Genomic DNA, 22,514 nt, shown 5'->3' on the forward strand with positions numbered 1-22,514 from the left:
GCTTCGGAAACCCTGACAGAGCGGCGGGGAAGGGCCCGTGACGGCACCGTGACCGCTCCGGGTCCTCCCCGGGGGCTGGGGCCTGGCCCCGCCGCCTCAGCCCCTTCCCTCCCGGGGGCCGGGCCCTGTCAGGTTCCCGCCCTTTGCGCTGTGGGGCCGGTCTCCATAGCGACGCGGCCGTAAAGCGCGGCCGCGCGTGGCGCTTGGCGCTTGGCGGCACTTCCGGCCGGTGCGGCCTAGCGGCGGTGGCGGCGGCGCCCCCGTTGTCCCGCAGCCATGGAGATGCCGCTGCCGCCCGACGGTGAGCGCGGCCCTGGGGGGGCCCGGGGGGTGCAGGGGAGGTTTGGGAGGGTTGTGAAGGTTGTGAAGGGGGGAAGCGGGCCCGGCGCGGGCTGACGGCACTGCCTCCCCACAGACCAGGAGCTGCGGAATGTCATCGACAAGCTGGCGCAGTTCGTGGCGCGGAACGGGCCCGAGTTCGAGAAGATGACGATGGAGAAGCAGAAGGAGAACCCCAAATTCTCCTTCCTCTTCGGGGGTGACTTCTACGGCTACTACAAGTACAAGCTGGCCTTGGAGCAGCAGCAGCGTGAGTGGGGGTCGCGGCTCGGGGCCTGCCGAGGGTGGCGGCGGGCCCTGCCCCCTCCCCCCCCCCCCGACGGCTGCTGCTCTTCGGTCCCTGCTGGGCCCCGGCCTGCGGAGCCGCTTTGCCCCCCCTCCCCCGGCTCTGCCCCGCTGGCACCGGTTTGCGGCCTCTTCCTGCCCTCTGAGCTCCAGGTGGATGGCCGAGCTCCAGGTGGATGGCCGAGCCCTGCCTGTGGCTCTGCGCGCCTCCCGTTTGCGGGTTTGGAGCTAGGCTGGGCTGGCTGCGGGCACAGGAAGCTCTCGGGATGCGGGAGGTCCCGCACAGAGCTCCGGGAGCTGGTCTGGTGCCAGAGCTGTTCCTCTCCCGTTGTGTGAGGAGTCGCTTGTCCCCCTTGTCTCTTTGCACTATCCGCCCTTAACTGCACGATTGACATTTTGCATCGAACCGTTACGTAAAGAGCGAGGGTCTGGAACCAGCACAGTTTGTGTGTAATAGCTGGTGGTAACAGGCTTCTGTTTGAGGCTTGCTTTAAGAGTTTACTTTGTCTGATAGTGCTGTGCAAGCAAAGTCAAGATATCGAGGCTACGACACAGATCCAGCCACTGCCCCAGCCATCTCTCCCACCACCGGCTGCTCCCATCCCGGCTCCTCAGGGCACTCCTTCTGTGGAGGAACTTATCCAGCAGAGTCAGTGGAACCTGCAGCAGCAGGAGCAGCATCTCCTTGCCATGAGACAGGTTGGTGTGAAATAAGCACTCATCTGGCTTATCCTAAACCACCAGTGGCTGTAAATATTCAGAGCGAAGGGAGAGAGAAAGGCTTCCATCTGACTGGTGGGTGGTGGGTTTGGGTGGTGGGGACGAGAGGGGGCATTGCTTTACTTATTTTTGTCCCATGGTAATTGCCACCATATCCTTAGAACAGATGTAAGCGATGTAAGATTGGTCCTTGATTAAGATATTATATTTAGTATATGAAAAGCCCTGCTGGTTCGCAGAGTGGAATAAATTGTGACTGCGTTTGATGCTGGAGGTTGCTGGGAACTGCAAGAAATGTGGTTGTACTTCAGCAGGAGCCTGAAAGAATCTTGTACTTAAGGCAGATCCTGCTCTGGGGAGGGAAGGGCCGGTGTACTTGAGCTAGGCACCACTTTGCCCTAATGTTACTGGCAACCAAACTGAGGACTTCCTGGAGGAAGGGAGCACTCCTGGATTACATCTTTAGGACCTGTCTGTAACTTTTTTTATCAGTGAGGGAGAGAATTAGGAAGTGGAAAAAAATACAGTTTTTTTTTCCCAAGAATGAGAATAATCTTCTGAAAACCAAATAATCTAAACATTTGTGTGCGATAACATTGCTCGTCTTGGTCTTTGAGATAGCTGCTTGTGGTTAAGAGGCTAAGAGGCCTGGGATGCAGCAGCTTAGTTCTCTAAAAGAAAATGGGATGTAATCTAATTTTATTTTACAACTTTATTTTTTTCAGGAGCAAGTCACATCAGCAGTGGCCCTTGCAATAGAGCAACAAATGCAGAAAGTTTTGGAGGAAACCCAGTTAGATATGAACGAATTTGACAACCTTTTGCAGCCAATAATCGACACGTGCACAAAAGATGCCATCTCAGTAAGTGGTGTACATCTGAGCAGTTACTGGGTGCTGTTGTGGATTAAGAACAATTGGAGTTTTGGGATTGTGTAGAAAACAACAGCTACGTTTTGTATGGTAGGCAAGAAAATTCCCTGAAAATTTCTCTTCTGGCAGTTATTTCAGTGTTCTAGGAGGTCTTCATAATGTGAATACATTAGACTGGCTTTTTTTTCTTCCTAAGGCTGGCAAGAACTGGATGTTTAGTAATGCAAAATCTCCTGCACACTGTGAGCTGATGGCTGGGCACCTGCGAAATCGTATAACAGCCGAAGGAGCTCACTTTGAGCTTCGGTTACATCTGATTTACTTAATTAATGATGTATTGCATCACTGGTAAGGATTAAATTGTGCTTTTCAGTTTTATGTATTGATTAATTTGGTGAAAACTGTCTCTGCTACGTATATTCTTTGACTAGTCACCTTTTATTTTTCATGTATTTGTTATTTTTAGCAGATGTCAGCAGATGTTAACACATCTGTAACTGGCACAAAGATCTGGTGCTTTAATAATCAAATTCAACTTTAATTTGTATATTTTTATTCAAGTTAAGGCTGTACAGTAAAAATGTAAAGAAGGGAGCTCTATTTCTGTGAATCTTTTGGTACAGTGGAAGTTGGGAGGAATTGATTTGCAATGCTCTTAATGCTATAGTGAGAGGCAGTAACTCTTCTCCTTCCCCTTCTTTTTCTGAAGCCAGCGGAAGCAAGCACGGGATCTCCTGGCTGCTTTACAGAAGGTGGTTGTACCTATATACTGTACCAGTTTTTTAGCCGTGGAGGAGGATAAGCAACAGAAAATTGCCAGAGTGAGTGTCTGGTTTTGGTTTAACTGTGTTTTGCCCTGTTAGGTTAATGCCAGGCCAATTCACAAATACAAGGACAGAAGAGGATTGCTGAGATGTTTTTAGTCTGGTTGTCTTCGCAAAATCTTATCACAGCTTTACTTTGCATTTGAACCTATTTGAACTAGAACCTAAAAGTACTCGGGCTTTAGCAGTTACTAAAAGGACGAATGCATTTGAGTCTCTGGTGGTTACAAATACAACTGACTAAAGCCTAGGTCTTTTGATCGAGCTGGAAATACTGAAAATAAATAAAAAATTTGTCTCAATTTTTCCATTATTGTTCATCAATTCTAAGCACCTTCCACTCTTGAATTTATGCAGCTTCTTCAACTCTGGGAGAAAAATGGATACTTTGATGAGTCAATTATTCAGCAGTTACAGAGCCCGGCTCTTGGACTTGGCCAGTACCAGGTTAGCCGCAAAAGAAAAGTAACTCTTTTCAAAATATGTCTATAAATATGAAAATTTAGGAAATGTTCTTTTTGAAAGGCAACTATTAACACTCCTCCTCTTCCTCCCTATTGAAGTTGTTTACAAGGGATTACAGAAATGTGGAACGTTACCTTGTTACATTCAATTATCTGGCTGTTGCTATGATCCCATAAAGTCTTGCGTTAGTAACTACTGCATTTCAGTCACGCATATTTTGGAGTGTTTTCTTTTTACAGAAATTGACCTTGATAAAAGGGGACTAAAGAAACCATACCTTTAAATTGTATACGCTGCCCTAGCTTTAAATTGTATATGCTAAGCGCTAGAATGGTTTTGGCAGCAGGAGGTACTCACTTTAGCATTAATAATGAATGCTGTTGGTTTGAGCTGTATTTGAAAGCGAGTCTTAATATGGACAGTGGATTCTAGCCTGCAGAGAATATTTTGTAAATCTTCAGAGCTTCATAGTGTGACCAGGTCCTTCTGCCAGCAGATTATGTTGCATTCTCATGTATTTCTTGGAAGGGGGAGGGTGCAATACAGGAGATTCTGAATGAGCAGATAGGGGAACTGTTTTAGGTGCAGTACTAACTTTGTTCTCCTTAATTTCTCACTTTATCAGGCAAATCTGATCACTGAGTATGCGACGGTAGTGCAGCCTGTACAGGTAGCCTTCCAACAGCAGATACAGAACCTAAAAACTCAGCACGAAGAGTTTGTAAACAGTTTAACGCAGCAGCAGCAGCAACAAATACAAATACCGCCGCTAGAGAATGAGGTGAAATCAACACCGCCGCCCCAAGCCCCCACAGCAGCACCAGCCTCAGCTCCACCGTCTGCTCCAGTTACACAAGCAGGTACTAACCTGTTCTGGGGACCTGTGCAGAAATCAGTGGGTGGAAAATTGAGAGATTTGTTTTTTATTTTTCTATCTATTTATTTCCCTGCTTTTTTTTAACTTGTGAGCTACTGTGGTGTGCTGGTTTGTTTCAAACAGATTCAGGCTTCTGCCTGGATCCTTGCATCTGGTGCAGTCTGATGCTTGAATATAAATGAGGAAAAAAGTTAGGAGTGTTAAACTGAAATCAGAAATGCGCTCTCACATTAGTAGAATGTGTGGGTATGTATCCAGCAAAATTCTGATGGAGTCTTGTAAGTGTGCTGGTGTTAGTAACTGCCTCTGACCTGGGTGCTTCTGTCTCCAATTTGTTCCAGATGATGGTAAATCTCAGATGCCCCTAGCTGGTTCTACAGAGTATGACGCGACAGGGTCTGGAGTGCAGGATCCTGCCTCTGGTGGACCACGTGGCCCTGGATCTCACGATCAGATTCCTCCAAATAAACCACCGTGGTTTGACCAACCTCACCCTGTTGCACCATGGGGTCAACAGCAGGTACCAAGCGCCGTTCTGAAACGAGATGTTGGAGGGAGGTGGAACTTCACCTATTAAGAAAGACCATCTTGGGAGTGCGAGTGTTTTGAAGAGCTGGGAATGTTATAAATCCAGATACAAATCCAAAGCTTTCTCATTCTCAGCACAGCTAAAAGCAAAGTTTAAGCTGCGTTTCGGGTTGTCAGCTCTTGCGCTTTTCCATATGAATGAGCAGAACAAGCAGCATTCTCCTTGAGTTCAGCACTGTGTGGTTCCCTAGCAGTTTAGCTTCAGAGAAAAGACAGAAAAAGTCCACAGTTGTTCAGAAATATTTTTGAAATCCTCTAGAGGCAATATTTACTTTAAAAGGTGGAATGTTTTTATCGCTTTCTTGTAGCCTAATGACCAGGCTCGTTACTTTTACCACCAGGGACCACCTCACTGTCCTCCATGGAATAACAACCATGAAGGAATGTGGAACGAACAGAGAGATCAAGGCTGGAACAACCAGCGAGAGACACCTTGGAACAACCAGCCCGATCCTTCTTGGAACAACCAGTTTGAAGCCCCGTGGAACAACCAGCACGAACAACCTCCATGGGGTGGGGGTCAAAGGGAACCTCCATTTCGAATGCAGCGGCCACCTCACTTCAGAGGCCCATTTCCTCCACATCAGCAACATCCCCAATTCAACCAGCCCCCGCATCCGCATAATTTCAACCGCTTTCCACCTCGCTTCATGCAGGATGATTTTCCACCTCGCCATCCCTTTGAAAGGCCTCCTTATCCTCATCGTTTTGATTACCCCCAGGGGGATTTTCCTCAAGGTAAAGTGTGTGCTGGGCCAGGTTTTCTTACGTTGCAATACTGATTGCTGTTACAAACTTTAGTGCTTTGGGGTGACAGCATATTTTTGGTGGACTGCTCAGGTTTTCCTGAGAAATACCAAGTTTTTGGGTTTGGGAAGTTACAACTAAATTACTCGGTAGAAAATATGTGCAGAATTGGATGCTTCCTTGCTTCTTGTGTCTTCATTTTGTAACAGGTATGAATAACCAGAAACTGTAATCCAAGCTCAGGTCATTGGCTTTTTGGGTGCTCTTTTTGTGACTATTTCATTTTAAAAATAGTCCAGAGGTGAGAAGCAGGATTTGCCTGCAGATTCATTTTTTTTTTTAACAAGGTCCTCCACAGACAGAGAAGGTTAGAGGAAGGCAGGCTGGAAGCATTTGTTCTTGTGTACCCGCGGTCTTCTCTTCCTCTTTATTTTTAGAGAAAAGCTCTCAGTTGTCTGTCTTGTGCGTGGCTAGCGTTGTGTGGCTTGGTGTAGTGTCTGGTGGAATGATTCTTCCCTCCCTCGTTGTTGGGTTTGCTCTCTGGCTGGAACGCGGGGATGTATGGGAAGGTGGCCGGGGCACTGTGTGCCTGCCCTTCGTGGCTTGGGTTTGGCTGCCGCCCCCGGTGAGGTCTGGTGGTGTTTTGCCCTGATTTAGTTTCTATTCCACATCTAGAAGTTATGATCGTTCTGGAATGATCGTTGTCAACGTAGTATCTAAAGGTCCCTGTGGTTCTGTGTGACAACTTTAAAAATGGCAATGTAGGAGTTACTATTTTAAGCTTAAAAGGTTCTTATTTCCCCAAGTCCCCAGAAGGTTGGAAACCAATGAATTATGTATTTAGGGTTGTGTTTAAGTTCTCCAGTAAAGATTTTTTGTCTTTAAGAGTTGTGGTAGTGAGTAGGAAGAGCAGCTTTTCTTGTCTGGGCGAGGTGTGTGTGGGGGGAAATTAAGGTTTTTAAGCTCCAAAAAGATGCTGTGTTTTGGGTTGTATTGATGACCCGGAACATCTGTTGTATCGTGCAAAGCTGTTGGAGGAGGGGAATCTGCTAAACCAGCTAAAATTAGGAAAGTGATGAAGCAATGACAGTGCAGCCTATGTTCAAATCCTAATAAAGATGAGTCAAATAGCAGAGGCCGAGGACTGTGTGGTGGCTATAATTCCTGGAAAAGCCGTTGGTCCCCCCGCAGAAGGTACTGATTTTCAGTCTTCCATTTTTCCCTGCATAGCACAGTGAGTTCAGCAGGGTCTCCTGGTGTTTCATGGCCAGTGGTTTGTCCATCGGTGGTGGGATGGGTGTCTCTCACTCCTATTTTAACAGGATATTATCTCTACCTCTTCTCAAAACACCTCTTTAAACAAAGCATTTTCTTGTCACCTACTCCCGTGAGTTAATTCCTGCTACTTTAATTTCTTTCTGTGTACTGATTTGGCATAGAGGCGGCATGTATCTCAGATCTGTTTAGGTTGATGCTAAGGCACAATTGTGTGTTCAGGCTTCAGAAATAGATCCCATCAGCAGCTGGCCTGCCGCAGCTGAAACTTCTTGTTCTTGAGCATCTTTCTTGTGGTGCTTTTTGACCGCAGCATGTCCCAAAGTAAACGGTGGCTTAGAGTTAGCTTCCCGTTGTCTTGAGAGTGGTGGCTGTAGCCAGAAAAAGAGATGCACTGCAAGATTTTTGTGAACATGGACGTGTAGCCAGCCTCCAGTTGTTTGGTTCTGTTGCTTTTCTTGGTCTGCAAGGCTCTCGGTGCCAAGACTTGTTTTTAGGATAAACGCGCTAATTGATGTACACCTCTCTGATTGCCTTCCCCTTCTCTGTAGCTAAGTAAAATGTTTTAACCCTCCCACTCTGTGCAGAAATCGGACCTCCTCATCATCACCCTGGTCACAGATTGCCTCATCCTGGAATCAGCGAGCATCCTCCCTGGGGAGGGCCACAGCACCCTGATTTCGGGCCTCCCCCACACGGATTTAACGGGCAGCCTCCTCACATGCGGCGTCAGGGCCCCCCTCACATGAACCACGATGATCCCAGTCTGGTGCCAAACGTTCCCTACTTTGATCTTCCTGCTGGACTGATGGCTCCGCTTGTAAAAGTAAGTGCTTGAAATTGGGCCCTGACTAGTAGGATTAAAAGATCAAAATCCCACGGTGAATATTATGGGTAGTTCAACGTGTACATTTTCCATTTCACATCTTTCCCTCCAGCAGCCCTCAGGCTCAGCACCTTGTTGTATGGGCGGGTGATGAGGGGAGGTAGTGAAAAGGGTAAAAACTTCAAGTGTTGTGTCCCAGTGAAAGCCAGTTGAGCCTGTATACGTGAAAGACTCGTGTGCTTTTCAAAGTCTTACCCCCAGCGATTTTCAGAAGGGCGGAGAGACCCTGCAGTTCTGATGGGGCCACTGTGCACTAGTTTTGATGTTCAGAGTTCTCTTACAAAGATGTTTTGCAACACTGCTGTTACGTGTATCAAGAATGGTAGCAAACACTCACCTGTATCAGCATCCTGGGGGATATGTGCGTTTATCATGCGGTGTTTGAGATGAACGAATAGGTCTATTCCATCTCTTAACTTCGTGTAACTCAGCATACACCAGCTTTTACCAGGTTTCCATCCAGGCACTGTTGTCGCAGAGGTGGATAGATAAGACGTGCGTTTTATCTACCTGGTGATCCAGTTAATGCTCCAATAGGCGTTGTGCTGGCTGAGCTCATAGAAATCAAAACGCTGGTGATAGCACAAGGGAGCAGTGGGTCATCTGCAGAATCCTTATTGCTGGACCAGTTTTTTTTTTATCCGATAGTGAATTGTGAGGTCCCTACACAGTTAAATCTATATTTATCTCTTCAGGGTAGCAACCCCATGACACATGACAAGAATGTAATTTGTTTTGTTTCCGGCAGCTTGAAGATCATGAGTATAAACCTTTAGATCCTAAAGATATACGTCTTCCACCCCCAATGCCCCCCAGTGAGAGACTACTGGCTGCGGTTGAGGCATTTTATAGTCCACCATCTCATGACAGGCCTAGAAACAGGTAAGAGTAGGTATAGCTAACAATATGGTAAGGAAAATGCCCTACGAAGCTGTCTCAAAACAAGAAGTGCCTCTGTCTTCCTTCGCCTGTGTCTTGGTTCTTCTAATGCTGAAAATAAGTGCTCTTGTTGTATTTTAAACTGTTTGATCTTACACTGAGATGTGTGAGACCTTTCTGCCCAGGCCCTTTGTTCCCTACAAAATCGAGCGGAAATCCTTAATTGCTGCGTGGATCGAGGTAGGGTTTTACTGATGTTGGTTCTATGTGTGGTTGATTTATTGCAGTGAAGGCTGGGAGCAGAATGGACTGTATGAATTCTTCAGAGCTAAAATGAGAGCGAGACGGAGGAAAGGTCAGGAGAAGAGAAATAGGTGAGAGATCCCGTCTGGTGCCTTCTGATGCGCGCTGTTCATTTGGAAGGTGCTAGGATTACATTGGACTAGTATAGGGAAAATCTCTTCAGCAATATGTTGGTGGAATTAGCTGGATTTTAAATTGCTGGAAATTCTGTCTAATCTGTAGAAAATAGTTTTGTTTTTTTCACGCTCAGGTTTTGATTGGATTGTTTGCAGAAATAGAGTGCTTGTGTGTAATTTGAATTTGATCACAGTTACATTTGCATTTCTCAAGCATCTCCAAGGAATTTCACTGGAGTTTCTCTGCCTTTATCTGTGCAGTGGGCCTTCTCGGTCTCGCAGTCGGTCTAAAAGCCGAGGTCGTTCATCCTCCCGGTCCAATTCACGATCTTCAAAATCATCTGGCTCCTATTCAAGGTCACGATCTCGCTCTTGCTCTCGGTCACGATCCTATTCACGCTCTCAGTCCAGGTACAGTGCAACGGGGTGAATCTCAGGAAGTCGGAGGCAGTGGGAAACAACCTTCAGGGCTGAAAGAAGAACCCTGGATGTTGCTTTGGAAATTTGTGCTTCTGATCTCATGTGATGTCTCTTTCCAGAAGCCGGAGCAGGTCCCGCTCTTCCCATAGCCGCTCGCGATCACGGTCACGATCCAGATCAAAATCTTACTCCCCAGGAAGGCGGCGCCGGTCCCGGTCTCGCAGCCCCACTCCTCCGTAAGCTTGTTTATTTCTCTTTTTACCTGGATTGTTCAGATAAGTACCACAAAGGGAGCTTTTCTCATGCATTAAGCATTTCACCAAATAGTAGAAAAGATGACAAGCAGATTTGGTAATAGTATTTATGCTATTTGTGTATATATAGAGAGAAAACATTACCGTTTTGTGATGGCTTTCTTTATAACAAAACACTGCAACTCTGAAAGCCTTGTATGACTTCCTAGAGTGGAGGAAAAATCCTCCAAGAAGTCTTTGTGTGAGGAAGACTAGTGTTTAATTTTTACCTTGTACTGAGAAGCAGGTAAGGTTTGGTGGCACCTTTAAAACTCCATAACCTAATAGATTTATAAAAAAAAAATCTTAATAGAGTGAATGGGATTATGCTGGATGTTAATATTGAACAGGATTTCAAGTCCATTGCATTGAGTCAGAACCGTATTGCTTGTTTTTAATTTCCTTTTTTTATTTCCTTAGTTCTTCTGCTGGTTTGGGCTCCAGTTCTGGACCTCCTATACCAGAATCAAGGCTTGGAGAGGAAAATAAAGGCCATCAGATGCTCGTGAAAATGGGTAAGGTACTGGTTCGGAATCTGACATAAGCCAGGAAACATAATCAGGCACTCAGCTCTTGGACATCATTAATTTTTGCACATTCCTAAGTATTGTTCCTTTCAGCACCTTCACATTCTGAGGACAGAGTAAGGATATTCAGAGACGTAAGTACCCAGAACGTGGAACGATGATGGTAGTTGCCCTTCTGGGAAGGGTATGGAAGACAGGAAGATGCAGTTTGGCATCAAATAGGATTCAGCTACCTAGAGTTTCATCTCCCAACAGCGTAATCAGCATCTGACCAAAGGGAGTGGGCTTGCGTTGTCTTTCCCCTTGTCCTCATAAAGTTTCTTAGGGATAGCATTGATGTTTGTGTACTCCCAGACTCGCTGCATGTTAAAGCTTTTGGAAAAAGAAAGGGGGGGGGGCATCTAATGTTTCAGACTGGAATTGATGTTTTCTTCAGCTGTTTTCAAATTGTTTGCTTATTCTTCAGAATCCTAGTAATATAATAGGTACAGGCTTGCAATGTTGTGTCCCTTCTGCAGGATGGAGTGGATCTGGTGGATTGGGAGCCAAGGAGCAAGGAATTCAGGATCCAATTAAAGGAGGGGATATCCGAGACAAATGGGATCAATATAAAGGAGTGGGAGTTGCATTAGATGACCCTTATGAAAACTACCGAAGAAATAAAAGTTACTCTTTTATCGCACGCATGAAGGCCAGAGATGAATGTAAGTGAATGTTGCTAAGCAATTTTAAAAAACGGTCAGACTTATTAGTGATATTTGTCCTATTTAGAGTTTTACTGTAGAGCATAAACTCAATTTTGAGTATTTCTTCATTCGTTCTAATATAATGGATTAAAAAAAACACACAACAAGGTAAGTAGACACACTGTGATTAACCCTGCATCTTTTCCTTTTCAGGGTTATGTTGTATTCTATTTCTGAAACATTAATTAGCTTGTTTTGTGTAAGCCACATACTGGCTTCAACACCAGTAGCCTCTATCTTAAAATCTTATCCTTCAAAAAATAGGATTGTCATAAAAGTAGCAGCGGGAGCCATACCACGGGATGGATGGCTGCCAAAGCAGGAAGGAGGTCTTTGTGGTCGGAACGAAGCTGGCCCACGCTTTCTGTTTGGCCCTGCCCAACTCCTAGTTTCCTACAGTTAGTGTTGTGATCTGTCAAACCCAGAACTGGTAATACGTTTCACAGTAGTGCAGTTTCAGGAAGGGTGCAGAAAAAGTGGAGGTGCTTCTTGCTTCTTAGGAGATGGAGAGAATTACCCGAACGATAGATTTTTGCAGAGAGTCTGTGTTACCTAGAACTACACTTGAGTGATTAAAAGGAAAAAAAATTGGCATGCCAGATGAAAAGTCACTTCTACTTATGGCCACAGTAGATTTGTATAATAAAATGAATTAAAATAAAGCTCAAAAGGAAAAAATCCTTATTAATAAAGCCCTCATTCCATGAAACATTTCGGACAGCTTAGGTAACTGCAGAATGTGTAAGCACTCTTTTCCATATTGTTTCAGTGAAGCGTGAAACGCAAGACCCTCCACCACCTGAATAAGACTCTCTGAAGAAAGATGTCTTGCATCTTCTACAAAACATTAAACTTTGTATAAATCCGGATTAAAGTCTGGAGGAAGTGACAAATGAATTACTTTTAAAACTATGGTGAAAAATGGAAAGCTATGACATGTACTTCAACACTTGTGATTTAGTGTTTAAAAAGGCCAGTCATTACTCTGACATGTCTAGCACGTTTAAGAATTTCCATTTTATTTTGCAAAATTTTTTAATTAGTTAGCCATTTTATACTAGACTTAAACCCCAGTCAAGCTCTCCCTGGTCCAGGATTGTGATTCACTCATTCCTGTGGAATACAGACGTTAACTGATACCATTATGTGTCTCTAGTTCCATAATGTATGTTTATTTCTCTCAAAAGGTTAATTCTATTTGAAGTGGAGGGGTGCTGCCTTGGGATCAAGTCAGACTGATGCTGAGCAGTGTATCCTAATGTCTAAATGGGGAATGAAGCATCTAGTTCCAGTACAGGTGACCTATGAGCACTGTGCAAGCTTGTTAGAACCTACCATACAACTTAACGCCCCTACACACCAGCTGCTGCAGTCACAACTCTGTTCAGAACACGAGGGTTAACTGTTCTAGCTTTTCAAGCGCTCTAAGGGATGTTCAATGCTTTGTAATGGAAGACATTCTTTAAGCTTTTTATATTTTTGTATATACCCTTTAATAAAAGCTAATTAGTTCAATAGAAGAGAATCAATTTTCTCTGCTCTGCAAGTTTCTAACAGTGAAATGTTATTGGAAACTTCCTTTAACCTAAATGAGAAAAAAAAAAACAACAACTTTTGTAACTGTTTCCAGAGACCACCAGCTAAAGATATTAGGCCCTTACACTGCACTTCTACTCCAGAGGTCTGCGTGGTGGTAACCTCTTCCCAGAGTAATTTGTTTGTATAGCAGAAACCCTCTTAAAACCATTCAGTTAATATGGTGAAATATCAGTTTGTTCTAGATCTACTGTAGTTGTGGAACTGTAACTGTCTGTGAATCAGCATACAACACCTGTATGTTATCAACTTGTGAATTTTATTGTTTTGCCTTCCAATAAACACTTTTTTTAATAAAAAAAACACAGTGGCTCGTGCTTGAGACTAAATGGATTTCAGCACTTCAGCACCCTTGTACTGCATTTACCTTAACATTGCATACGTTTGGTTTTGTAGCAACTTGATGGGGCTGTTTAAATAAGGCACTAAGGTCAGGATGGTATTTTTCTACTGTGATCACGGTCCTTGGTGCTACATATAGATTTTGCCTTTCTACCACAATCAGAGATAAATGAGCTATGTGATAAACACGTCGTCCGTGCTGACTTACCCCCCTACCTTTAGAGAAGTGTTTTCTTATTTATATATTTTTTTCTGAACACTGAGGTAGTTTGACTGAAGGCATCTATCCCTCCATCATGTACAGGAGAAAAAAAAAACATGCAGGAAAATAAATTATATTACAAGATACGAAACGGTACAAATCAGTTTACAACTTTATCTGTATAGTTTGAAAGTGGTTCTTGTTGCAGCTTGAGCTTTGTAAGTGTAAATCTTAATGTTGATAGGGTCAGAGTAGTTTCTCCTCCTGCGCTTTCTGAATTTTTTCACGTGCTTGTTCAAGTGTTAGAGGTGGGGATTTGTGATTCTTGATGTACTGCAAAAGAATTAATACACCATTTATCTGTGTAGATATTTATCATATATAATCTTTTTGTCATAATACCTGCACTTTACTAGCAACAGGAACTGATGCCTTAGTTCTAACATCACAAAGATCCTTCCTCATTTGTGGACAGATGAGTAGAAAACTTATTCTTTTAAAACTACGGCTTCCACTAAGACTTTAGCTCTGTCTTTTTTGTAAACACCTGACTTGCTCTTAGTATAGGGATGAAAAATACAGTCTTCTATTATTAATTTATTCAGTGTTAATACGATGAAAACAAAATGCGCAGCAAACACTAAAACCGTTTGGAAAGGAGTATATATTTATCTAGGCTGCTTTCTAGTCTATCATAAATACCTCTTTAGCCTCTTCCAGTGTGTGATAGTGGAACTTCTCATTCTCTAACGACTCCACAAGGCATAAGTGTAGGTGCTGAATGTTCTCCACAAACTGCTGGGTCAACATCAAGTGCTGTTTTAGCATGGCATTTAGAACAAGCACTGATGGACTGTACGCAGTCAAGGCTGCGAGAAAAAAGAGTGCATACTTTAACAGATGGTCAGACAGTAAGTGCTAAACAAGTTGGAGCTACATGCACAAAACATAGTTAAGTAGTATTAAATAGTGTGTTTTTCATTACCTTCTACTGCATCCATGCTGATGACATGACTGGCAATAGGTACTGGATCAATGTAGCTGTTTCCAACAGGTGGGCCAAGTACTGCAGTGCTGTTTGCTGTGTACAGGATAGAATTAGTTACTGGGTTTGGAGGGTTCAGTGCTAGAATTTGGTTTATCAATCTTTTGGAACATCATTAATTGCATTAACAACTGTTAATGGTGACTAGGTTAGAATATAATACATGAAAAAGCTCAAGACTGAAGAGGGCGGTATCTTGACTTAAACACGAACTTACTCTTTGACCAGCAGTAGGTGAACGGAGAATCCACTGTCTGAACTGCAGTTTCTTTTACAGTTACTCTGTGCACCCGTTCATGCCTCTCTCTGGTCAGCAAAGGTGCTGATGTTGAAGAAGATGGGTCTTTTCCAGAATATGTGCCACTCTCAGAATTTTTCTCTGACATTTCTGATACAGCTTCCCTGTCTGTCGTGGACAGAGACTTTTCAAAGTCTTCAGAATATTCTGAATGAACAGTTCTCTCATCACAATCGGGATAATCCTGTCCCTGCCTAGAAAAATCTGCAGAAACTTCGCCTAAATGTTCAGAGATATCAGCTTCAGTCACATTTTTTTCAGTATCCCCTTTGGAAGGATCACTCACACCAGTTACTGCACTTGTTTTATGAGAGGATTGGTCCTTTTCCACCTGGAATGTATCTTTTTTTTGATTTCTGTTTGATTCTTGAGTAATTTCAATGTCTGTCCCCTGTAAAATCCAACAGATGTATGTTAGAGGAATCAGCAATACATAACCTTAACATGCCTTAATCATTCTTGATCATTTCCACTGCATATTACTGAGAGTCAGCTACTCCTTTATGAGGAGATAAGAACATTGCTTTTCTGTGTCACTTTGCAAGCTTTACATTGTTGGCAGTTTACTAAGAAAGTGCAAAGACACACACACAAAAAGAATTTGGTCCGGTTGCAGTAGACTGCAAAATCCTGACCTAACCTTTACAGCTAGTGAGCCATGCCCATCTCTGATAGCTTATGGGTAGAAGTATTTAGTTTGGAACCTCCACCCTTCACCAAACAATGGCAGAAGGGAGATAGATAGGTGCTAGTATGGAATTTCTACTTACTCGCTGCCTTAATTCTGCCACCTCACTGGTGATACTCGATGCCAAATCATCAAGGCTCAGGATATTCAGTCTGAAGTCTGCAATTGAGTGACAAACTGCCATGAGGACTCAGATGAAAGTTACAGTACACTTTCCATTAAGTGACAGGAAGAAAAGTGTAATACTAAGAAGTAATAGTACGCAGTCACTGTTTAAATCTTTAAGTTAGCAACAGCTCTTTCTAAATTAGGCTACTGAATTCTTTCAAAGCAAGTATTTGCCCATATTTATTAGTAGATTATTAGTACAATTTGTGCCAGGTCTATCAAGACAATACAAGACAAGCTTACCGTTTGAGCTTACGCTGGTTGAATCGTCTGCATCAGCTGCTTTTGAAAATAAATCATCTAATGATTTTATTTCACTTCCATCGCTTCCAAGTGATATTTGGGTTTGCTTGGCATTGCCTGTTCTAGGCAAGGTAATTTTTACAGTATTGTCTTTCGTGGAAGAAGATGGTGATGGAGATTTCATACGACGTAGTGCTGACAGGTTTCTGCTGGCTGGTGGAGGTGTCAGTAAATCAACTGTACCGAAAACATTCTTCTCTGAGTCTTTGCTGTGAAGAGAAGGTGCTTTGGATACCTCTGTCAGTGAAATTTCCTTATGAGACGGAGGAGGCATTCCTACTGAAACTGGAGTCCTACTCTTTTAAAGAACACAAAAAAGAGATTTATGTGTTACTTCATCTGCTGTATGTAGATCACTAAAAAGACATTATAATGGGTAAACCCCATAGTTTTAAAGTGTGAATTGAAGCTAACATATCACAAGCAAGCTACAAACACAGTATTAAGAACTATTTTCTGCTGTTAATAAATAGTGACATACCAACTAAAAATACCTTGATATAATCCAGTGAAGTCTGTATTTACCTTTCCACTCCACTTAGAATCACTTGTACCAACCCTCCGATTCTCATTTCCGCAGGGAAACTCGAGAGAGTTCTCCGTGAACCCTCTCATTTCTTTTTCTCCACTATCCAAACCAGGCTTTGGTTCAACCGTACCACTCTTTTTTGGGATTTGGGTGCTTTCTTCTTCCTTAGGACAGGCATTACTGACAGCTGTATTTTTACAGGCTGTAGCGTAATTCTTCAGGTATTTCTTGCCTCTTGCACTGCGCTCATGACTGGAAGCAGATGAGAGGGATTCTTCATCCAAAGGCTTCTGGCTGGAGTCAGCGTTTTGCAATTCCATCTGCTTCTTCCGATTCATGATCTTGCTTTCTAGTTGTGCCACTTTCCTCAGCGCTGAGCTTGATCGCGTGTGGGAAGTACCACCCGGAGCGCTCTTTGCTATGCCTCTGTTCATCGCCTGCACAGCACCTCCCAGCGCCTGGCACCGCTGGGTTCCCCGTACTTCCACATCCTGCACCTTGAGGAATCTGCTGCGGTGCCACGGCGCTCTTCCAGCCATCTCCAACCCTGTCTCACCCACACGGAGTTCGCTGCCGGAGCGAGGAAGGAGCAAGGAAGGCCCGGCGGTTCTCCAGCGCTGCGCATCGCCGCGCCCCTGCCCGGAGGAGGACACAGAGTGAGGCTCCCGCGGCCGAGCCCTCAGAGGCAGACCCAGCCGGCCCGGCCCAGCCTGGCCCCCGCTTCCCTCGGCGCCTGGCCGCCTCCTCCCGCCTTCTCTCCGCTGAGGGCTCTCCTCACCGGCCGGGGACCCCCTTGTCGAGGCCGGGCCCTCACCTGCTGGCCGCCCACCGGCGCCCTCCCCGCCCAAGCGCTCGCAGCCATCTCGGGACGCGCTGAGGCGGCTGAGCGGGGCCGTATCCCGGAGACACCCACCCCCTAATATCCCGCCCTCTCATTGGCTCAGCGCAGAGCCCCCCCCCCAGCCCGCCGCCGAGACTTGAGTTTAAACAGCCAATCCCAAGGAGGCGTGCTGCCGCCCGGCCGTCAGAGCGCCGACTACAAGCCCCAGCATGCATCTCGCCGCGCGAGCACGTGCAAGCCGCTCCTCCCTCGGGGAAGCTAAGCCAATCGGATGGCGGCTAACAAGAAGCGGGGGAAGAGGTAGCCAATCAGAGCTCTCCATAGAACGGATGGGCCGCGAAGGCGCGAGGCGGAGGCGCTGCGCTGGGCTGAGGCGCGAGGCCGCTGCTGTGTGAGGGCGATGGCGGCCGCGGCGGGGCCGGGCGGTGGCGGCGGCGCCTTGAGGCGGGGGCTGGGGCCGCTCCTGCTCCTCGGGGCCGCGCTGGGGGCTGCTCGAGCCGCGGTGTATTTCCAGGAGCAGTTTCTGGATGGAGGTTGTGGGCGAGGGAGGGGGCGGTGGGGAGAAACGGGACCCCTTTCACGCTGTTCCCTTCCCGTAACGGCCATTTTGTGTCCCCTGTGGGCTCTGGTACCGCCCGGCGGGGCAGCCGGCTGGCAGAAGAGGTGGGTGCACTCCGAGTACAAGGCAGAAAGGCTTGGGGAGTTTAAACTCACGGCTGGGAAGTTCTACGGAGATCCAGTGCGAGATAAAGGTGTGTGGATTTTGTGAAAAATACACCGTGGAAGCCATCTCTGGAGCTGGGGATTGGTCTTAATAGCACCTGCCATGTGTGGCAATAGAAGTGTTCTTTCCGCACAAACAGCGAGAAAAGTGAATGTTTGAATGTTATCCTAATTATCCTTACAGGTCTTCAGACTAGTGAGAACTCCAAATTTTATGCAATCTCCTCACGATTTAAACCATTTAGTAACAAAGGGAAGACCCTGGTCATTCAATACACTGTGAAACACGAGCAGAAGATAGATTGTGGTGGGGGATATGTTAAGATATTTTCTTCAGATTTGGATCAGAAGAACCTGAGTGGAGATTCCCCTTATTATATAATGTTTGGTGAGTTTAAAGTTACTTTTGCATTATGAAAATATTGTCCCTGCTGTTGTGCAGCTTCTAAAGGAAGGTTGTTGGAATAGTAGGAAAAAAGTAATGGAAGGCTTCATAAGAATAAGAATGTCGTGACTAAGCAGTGAGCTCTTCCATGCTTGCAGAGAGTGTGCATAGAACAAAAGCCACTCAGCAAGATTTTTTTGACGACTTTTACTTGAAATATGTTCTGTAGGCCATTATCTGCTCTTGCATCCATTCCTGTGTGATGTGGTAAAGTTAGTGTGTTTGTATCTAAGTGAAATTTGTCATTATGTAGGTCATGTGATTACATAGTTATTCAGCTTATGCCACAGATAACTTTCATCTTGCCTGGATTTCGTTTTTTTTTTTTTTTTGTTTGTTTGTTTTCTGAGTTAAGGCTGTAACAGAAATAAGCCTCAGACTAGACAAAATGTAATTATGTAATTCTAAGGTAGCTTTTGAAACTTTAGAATGGAAGCCACGTCATTCATTAAAAGTGGAATGGCATTCCACAAAAATAATGTGGAATGGGAGAGATGTCTAGTAGTGTTAGAAGGAAAAGTAAACAACCAGTATCTTTCTACAAACAAGTTAAGGATGCAAAGCCTGTTATCTCTTTGTAGGGCCAGATATTTGTGGATCTGAGACAAAGAAAGTCCATGTTATTTTAGATTACAAGAATAAACCCCACCCAATCAAGAAACCAATCAGATGTAAGGTAAATGCACACTTTGGGAATAGATAAACTTTAAGATGACCAAACTAGAAGAATATTAAGAACTGAAAACAAACAAAAGCCCACAATTCTAAGCATGTATCACCTTTGAGAAGTTGTCTTTCACCATATCTTAAAAATCATGTTAATTTCAGGACCTCGGATATCTTGCAGTTCACGGTAATTTTTGTAGTTCAGTGATTGTGTTCATAATCACCTGACCCTGACACAGGGTGGAACTAGGTTGTAAGGCTGCTGTATGTTACTAAGAACTGTATGTTTTTGTATTTCTTTGTTGTAACTTTAATTCAGCATTTCTGAGAGAGAGTGCTTTTTTCTGGGATGTAAATGTAAGTTGCTGGTTATACATTAAATATTTTCGCTTTCAAGCTATGTGGTAAACTTCATGTGCCTTTGTTCCAGCTATTTGGGGTATAAATAACTTAGATAAAGTAGTCATTTTAGTTTATATACCACTATATGCAATCTTGTGACATTTCCTTTTGCCAATCAGATGTGGGCTGTGTTTTCCTGCAACCATTCAGTCTTGCTCAGACCCAGAAGGAAAGGCTAGAAAATATACTTGGAATGTTAATACACGTCAATAATTTTGTTTTCCCTCTCCAGAAAACTGTTTTTTCTTACTGTCTATGAAAAAATCCATTAGAATTAGTAACTCTGATTCAAGGAAGTTCCTAAGAGCTATATTTAAAGCTTGTAAAAGATTTGACTTGCTTTCTTTAAAACCCAGGTTGATGGATACACGCATCTGTATACTTTGATTATAAGGCCAGATCAGACGTATGAAGTAAAAATTGATAATGAAGTGGCTGCATCAGGCAACTTAGAAGATGATTTAGATTTTTTGCCACCAAGGAAAATTAATGATCCAGCAGTGAAGAAGCCCCGTGACTGGGATGATCGAATCCAAATTGATGATCCAAATGACCTCAAACCTGAGGTAACCTGGTCTCTTGAATCTTATTCTGCATTATCAGGTTATTTCGATTCTATTGAAGCTGATTGATGTAGTTGAACTGTGCACTAGCTTTGCTTTCTTTAATCTTTCTGTGCCTTTTTAAAGGATTGGGATGAACCTGAATACATAATGGACACCAGTGCTGAGAAACCTGAGGACTGGGATGATTCTGTGAATGGAAAATGGAGTTATCCTATGGTCAAGAATCCTCTATACAGAGTATTAATAGTCTTGTAGATCTAGTTATGGATAGCATGTTAAGCAACTTTTCTTTGCCTGACTGTATTCAGAATATGCGGTTTATCCTAGGGGGAGTGGCAACCAAGGCAGATTGATAACCCAAATTACAGAGGGGTTTGGCCTCACCCAAAGATTGACAATCCAAATTACTCACCAGACTACAATATCTACAGTTATGAAAACATCAGCATTATTGGACTAGATATCTGGCAGGTGAGTTGAGCTTACTGCAGATAGTGGAAAATAAAGAACTTTTTTCACTGGATGTATGGCAGTTTGTTTAACCTTTGAACGTAAGCATTATCTGTGATGACCAGTGTGTTTAACTTGCTTTTACTTAAATATATATACAAAACCGCAAAGTCTTTACAAAATGCATTAGGCTTCTGTTGTAGTTGTTTCTTGGTTCATAACCATCTACGGCTAAGTGAGGGGCCTAAACTAATCTGTGTGAGTGTTGTAAAGTATGACTTATTCCACCTGACTTGAGGCTCATAGCTGAGACTTCAAGCAGCTCAGTTACTCCTGACTTTCTCAAAGGTTAACGAGGAGAAATCTGCCCTCTGGAGGCCCCTCTGAGATATTCCTCTACCTCAGGTTTCATCACTAGCTAAAACTGAGACTTAAAATTTCTATGAGCAGTAAAGCATCTAAAGTTGAAGTTGCTTTTTCCAAAGTTGCTAGTTTTCCAAAAACAGAGAGAATACTTTATCAAATTCTGCAGAAAGCTGTGGGGTTCTTAACATGTTTTCTATCTATGGAATATATAATACAAGCATTATTAAAAGAATGAAACTAGAACCATAAGGAAAACAGGCATCTTGTTTTTTTCCCCTCTTCCCTCAAAGGTGAGAGCTGGCACAATTTTTGACAACTTCTTGATAACAGATGATGAGGATTATGCAGAAGACTTTGGAGATGAAACATGGGGAGAAACAAAGGTAGTACACAAAATTCTTGGTTATTTTGGTTCTTGAGCGTTACATCTTAAAAATTCTGTCTAATCTGAGCAAGATCCTATTGGTGCACAAAATGAAATCTTTAATATTAGGATCCTGAAAAGGAAATGAACATCAGGCAGACTGAGGAGGAGCAGAAGAGAGAAAGGGTCACAGAAGAAAAATACTTCGAGCAACGGTTTAAGGAAAAAAGAAAATCTCAAAGAGATCGAGTGATGAGGAGCTCTATCAGGAAAGAAGAGCTTTAATTATTTGAAAGACACTTTTTTTTCCCCAATTATATCTTTCTATAACGATTTTGATGTTTGGCTAACAGCCTGTTGAAACTTGCATTCATGAGGCTGTATTAAGACTGGACTTTAAAAAAATAGTGTGTGAACTTTTCAGTTACTTTTATTAGAAAGTACTATAGTTAAAAACTAATTTTTTATAGCAATTGTATTAAATACATTTTAAGTGTTGCACTAAGAGCACCGTTTTTGGAACAGTTTTGTAATTTAATATTAAAATTCATGCTTGTTTTGAGGAGATCAAAATAAGCTTTTTGTTACTTCATTAAAGGATTTGGCATGTCAGCTGTGTGAAGCATGTTTCACTACATTCTTAAAACTAAGGAGATAAGCTTTGCTAAGCTTTTGTAGTAATTATGCACCTGTCCCTGGTTCGAGGATTACTACAGTTGTATTGCTGCTGGGAGCCTGCTAGGGTTGCTCTTGGCTTTTCTGTGGTACTTATCTCCTGATGGTACTCCCTTTCTCTTTCGCTTCAGTGTATGTCATTAGGTGACAGCTGTCTGTCCATCTGCAAATCTGCCCTTAGAAACAAATAATCAGATCACTTTTCCCTTTGAAAACCTGAAACAAATGTGTACAGTACCTAGAAGCTGTCCTAAAACTACAACCTTTCCACTAGAAACAACAGTTTTGAAGGGGTGCAGATCTGAGGAAGGATTTCTGAGCCAGCAACCACTGCATATTTTTGTTTGACCTTTTGTAACTTCTTGCTCTTTTAACTTTGCTCAGTCACTTTTATCACGTGTCCTTTCTTCCTTCTTTTCTCATCTTTTTGCTCTTCTGCATTTCTAGGTGTGGGTTTCTTTCCTTTTCTTCCACTTTTCTTAAAAGTAATGCTATAAATTTAGCTAAAACTGAAGCCAGACGTTGAGCCCCTTGTTTTTTGTTTACCTCTTAGCTACTCTGATACCACCTCTCCTGCTGCTGCCTGAACAGTTCAGTGAAGTAAGGAAAGGGGGAGTGGAAGGAGCAGTGGAAGCTCGTTGTCTGGTCTGTGGTGCAATGGAGGTCAAATTCCTTCACTTATC

General features: G+C 43.6%; 3 protein-coding genes across 7 annotated transcripts; 2 read left to right on the forward strand and 1 right to left on the reverse strand.

Annotated features, from left to right (window-relative positions):
* Positions 1-149: 149 nt before the first annotated feature.
* On the forward strand, positions 150-13,061 carry CHERP (calcium homeostasis endoplasmic reticulum protein). 3 transcript variants are annotated; one of them, XM_035348014.1, is made up of 18 exons: positions 150-301; positions 416-589; positions 1,139-1,323; positions 2,070-2,207; positions 2,413-2,564; positions 2,926-3,037; positions 3,398-3,487; positions 4,131-4,365; positions 4,724-4,902; positions 5,312-5,708; positions 7,580-7,818; positions 8,627-8,760; positions 9,045-9,131; positions 9,438-9,587; positions 9,719-9,832; positions 10,310-10,404; positions 10,935-11,120; positions 11,932-12,100. In XM_035348014.1, the coding sequence occupies exons 1-18, from the start codon at positions 277-279 to the stop codon at positions 11,967-11,969; spliced, it is 2,730 nt and encodes a 909-aa protein (XP_035203905.1). In that variant the 5' UTR covers positions 150-276; the 3' UTR covers positions 11,970-12,100. The 3 variants fall into 3 exon arrangements, with proteins under 3 accessions (XP_035203905.1, XP_035203906.1, XP_035203904.1); XM_035348015.1 differs by lacking the exon at positions 11,932-12,100 and adding an exon at positions 12,350-13,061 and having other exon boundaries at positions 151-301; positions 9,716-9,832; XM_035348013.1 differs by having other exon boundaries at positions 151-301; positions 9,716-9,832.
* Positions 12,999-17,279, reverse strand: C28H19orf44 (chromosome 28 C19orf44 homolog). Of its 3 annotated transcripts, none has more exons than XM_035348022.1 (8): positions 17,148-17,279; positions 16,330-16,968; positions 15,745-16,105; positions 15,416-15,492; positions 14,565-15,036; positions 14,288-14,383; positions 14,005-14,171; positions 12,999-13,635 (listed from the first exon to the last, which is right to left on the reverse strand). In XM_035348022.1, exons 1-8 carry the CDS (start codon positions 17,193-17,195, stop codon positions 13,549-13,551), a joined length of 1,947 nt encoding a protein of 648 aa, XP_035203913.1. In that variant the 5' UTR covers positions 17,196-17,279; the 3' UTR covers positions 12,999-13,548. The 3 variants fall into 3 exon arrangements, with proteins under 3 accessions (XP_035203913.1, XP_035203912.1, XP_035203911.1); XM_035348021.1 differs by having other exon boundaries at positions 15,745-16,102; positions 17,112-17,223; XM_035348020.1 differs by having other exon boundaries at positions 17,112-17,223.
* Positions 17,280-17,462: 183 nt separating this feature from the next.
* Positions 17,463-21,553, forward strand: CALR3 (calreticulin 3). The gene is made up of 9 exons (XM_035348028.1): positions 17,463-17,707; positions 17,822-17,926; positions 18,082-18,285; positions 18,924-19,018; positions 19,767-19,976; positions 20,100-20,213; positions 20,304-20,447; positions 21,083-21,175; positions 21,286-21,553. Exons 1-9 carry the CDS (start codon positions 17,575-17,577, stop codon positions 21,439-21,441), a joined length of 1,254 nt encoding a protein of 417 aa, XP_035203919.1. The 5' UTR covers positions 17,463-17,574; the 3' UTR covers positions 21,442-21,553.
* Positions 21,554-22,514: the final 961 nt, after the last annotated feature.

The sequence above is a fragment of the Oxyura jamaicensis genome, chromosome 28 (assembly GCF_011077185.1).
Source record: "Oxyura jamaicensis isolate SHBP4307 breed ruddy duck chromosome 28, BPBGC_Ojam_1.0, whole genome shotgun sequence".
Classification (NCBI taxonomy): Eukaryota; Metazoa; Chordata; class Aves; order Anseriformes; family Anatidae; genus Oxyura; species Oxyura jamaicensis.

Bases quoted from the DNA above. Each gene is read 5' to 3' on its own strand.
- C28H19orf44 (XM_035348020.1), bottom strand. From the start codon at position 17,195: ATGGCTGCGAGCGCTTGGGCGGGGAGGGCGCCGGTGGGCGGCCAGCAG. The intron at 16,969-17,111 runs GTGAGGAGAGCC...TCCTCCGGGCAG, and splicing joins GACAAGGGGGTCCCCGGCCG to GGGCGCGGCGATGCGCAGCG. The intron at 15,037-15,415 runs GTAAGTAGAAAT...TGGATTTTACAG, and splicing joins TGGCAGAATTAAGGCAGCGA to GGGACAGACATTGAAATTAC.
- CALR3 (XM_035348028.1), top strand. From the start codon at position 17,575: ATGGCGGCCGCGGCGGGGCCGGGCGGTGGCGGCGGCGCCTTGAGGCGG. The intron at 17,708-17,821 runs GTTGTGGGCGAG...CCGGCGGGGCAG, and splicing joins GGAGCAGTTTCTGGATGGAG to CCGGCTGGCAGAAGAGGTGG. The intron at 20,214-20,303 runs GTATTAATAGTC...GGTTTATCCTAG, and splicing joins TCAAGAATCCTCTATACAGA to GGGGAGTGGCAACCAAGGCA.
- CHERP (XM_035348013.1), top strand. From the start codon at position 277: ATGGAGATGCCGCTGCCGCCCGACG. The intron at 9,588-9,715 runs GTACAGTGCAAC...GTCTCTTTCCAG, and splicing joins TATTCACGCTCTCAGTCCAG to AAGCCGGAGCAGGTCCCGCT. The intron at 11,121-11,931 runs GTAAGTGAATGT...ATATTGTTTCAG, and splicing joins CATGAAGGCCAGAGATGAAT to TGAAGCGTGAAACGCAAGAC.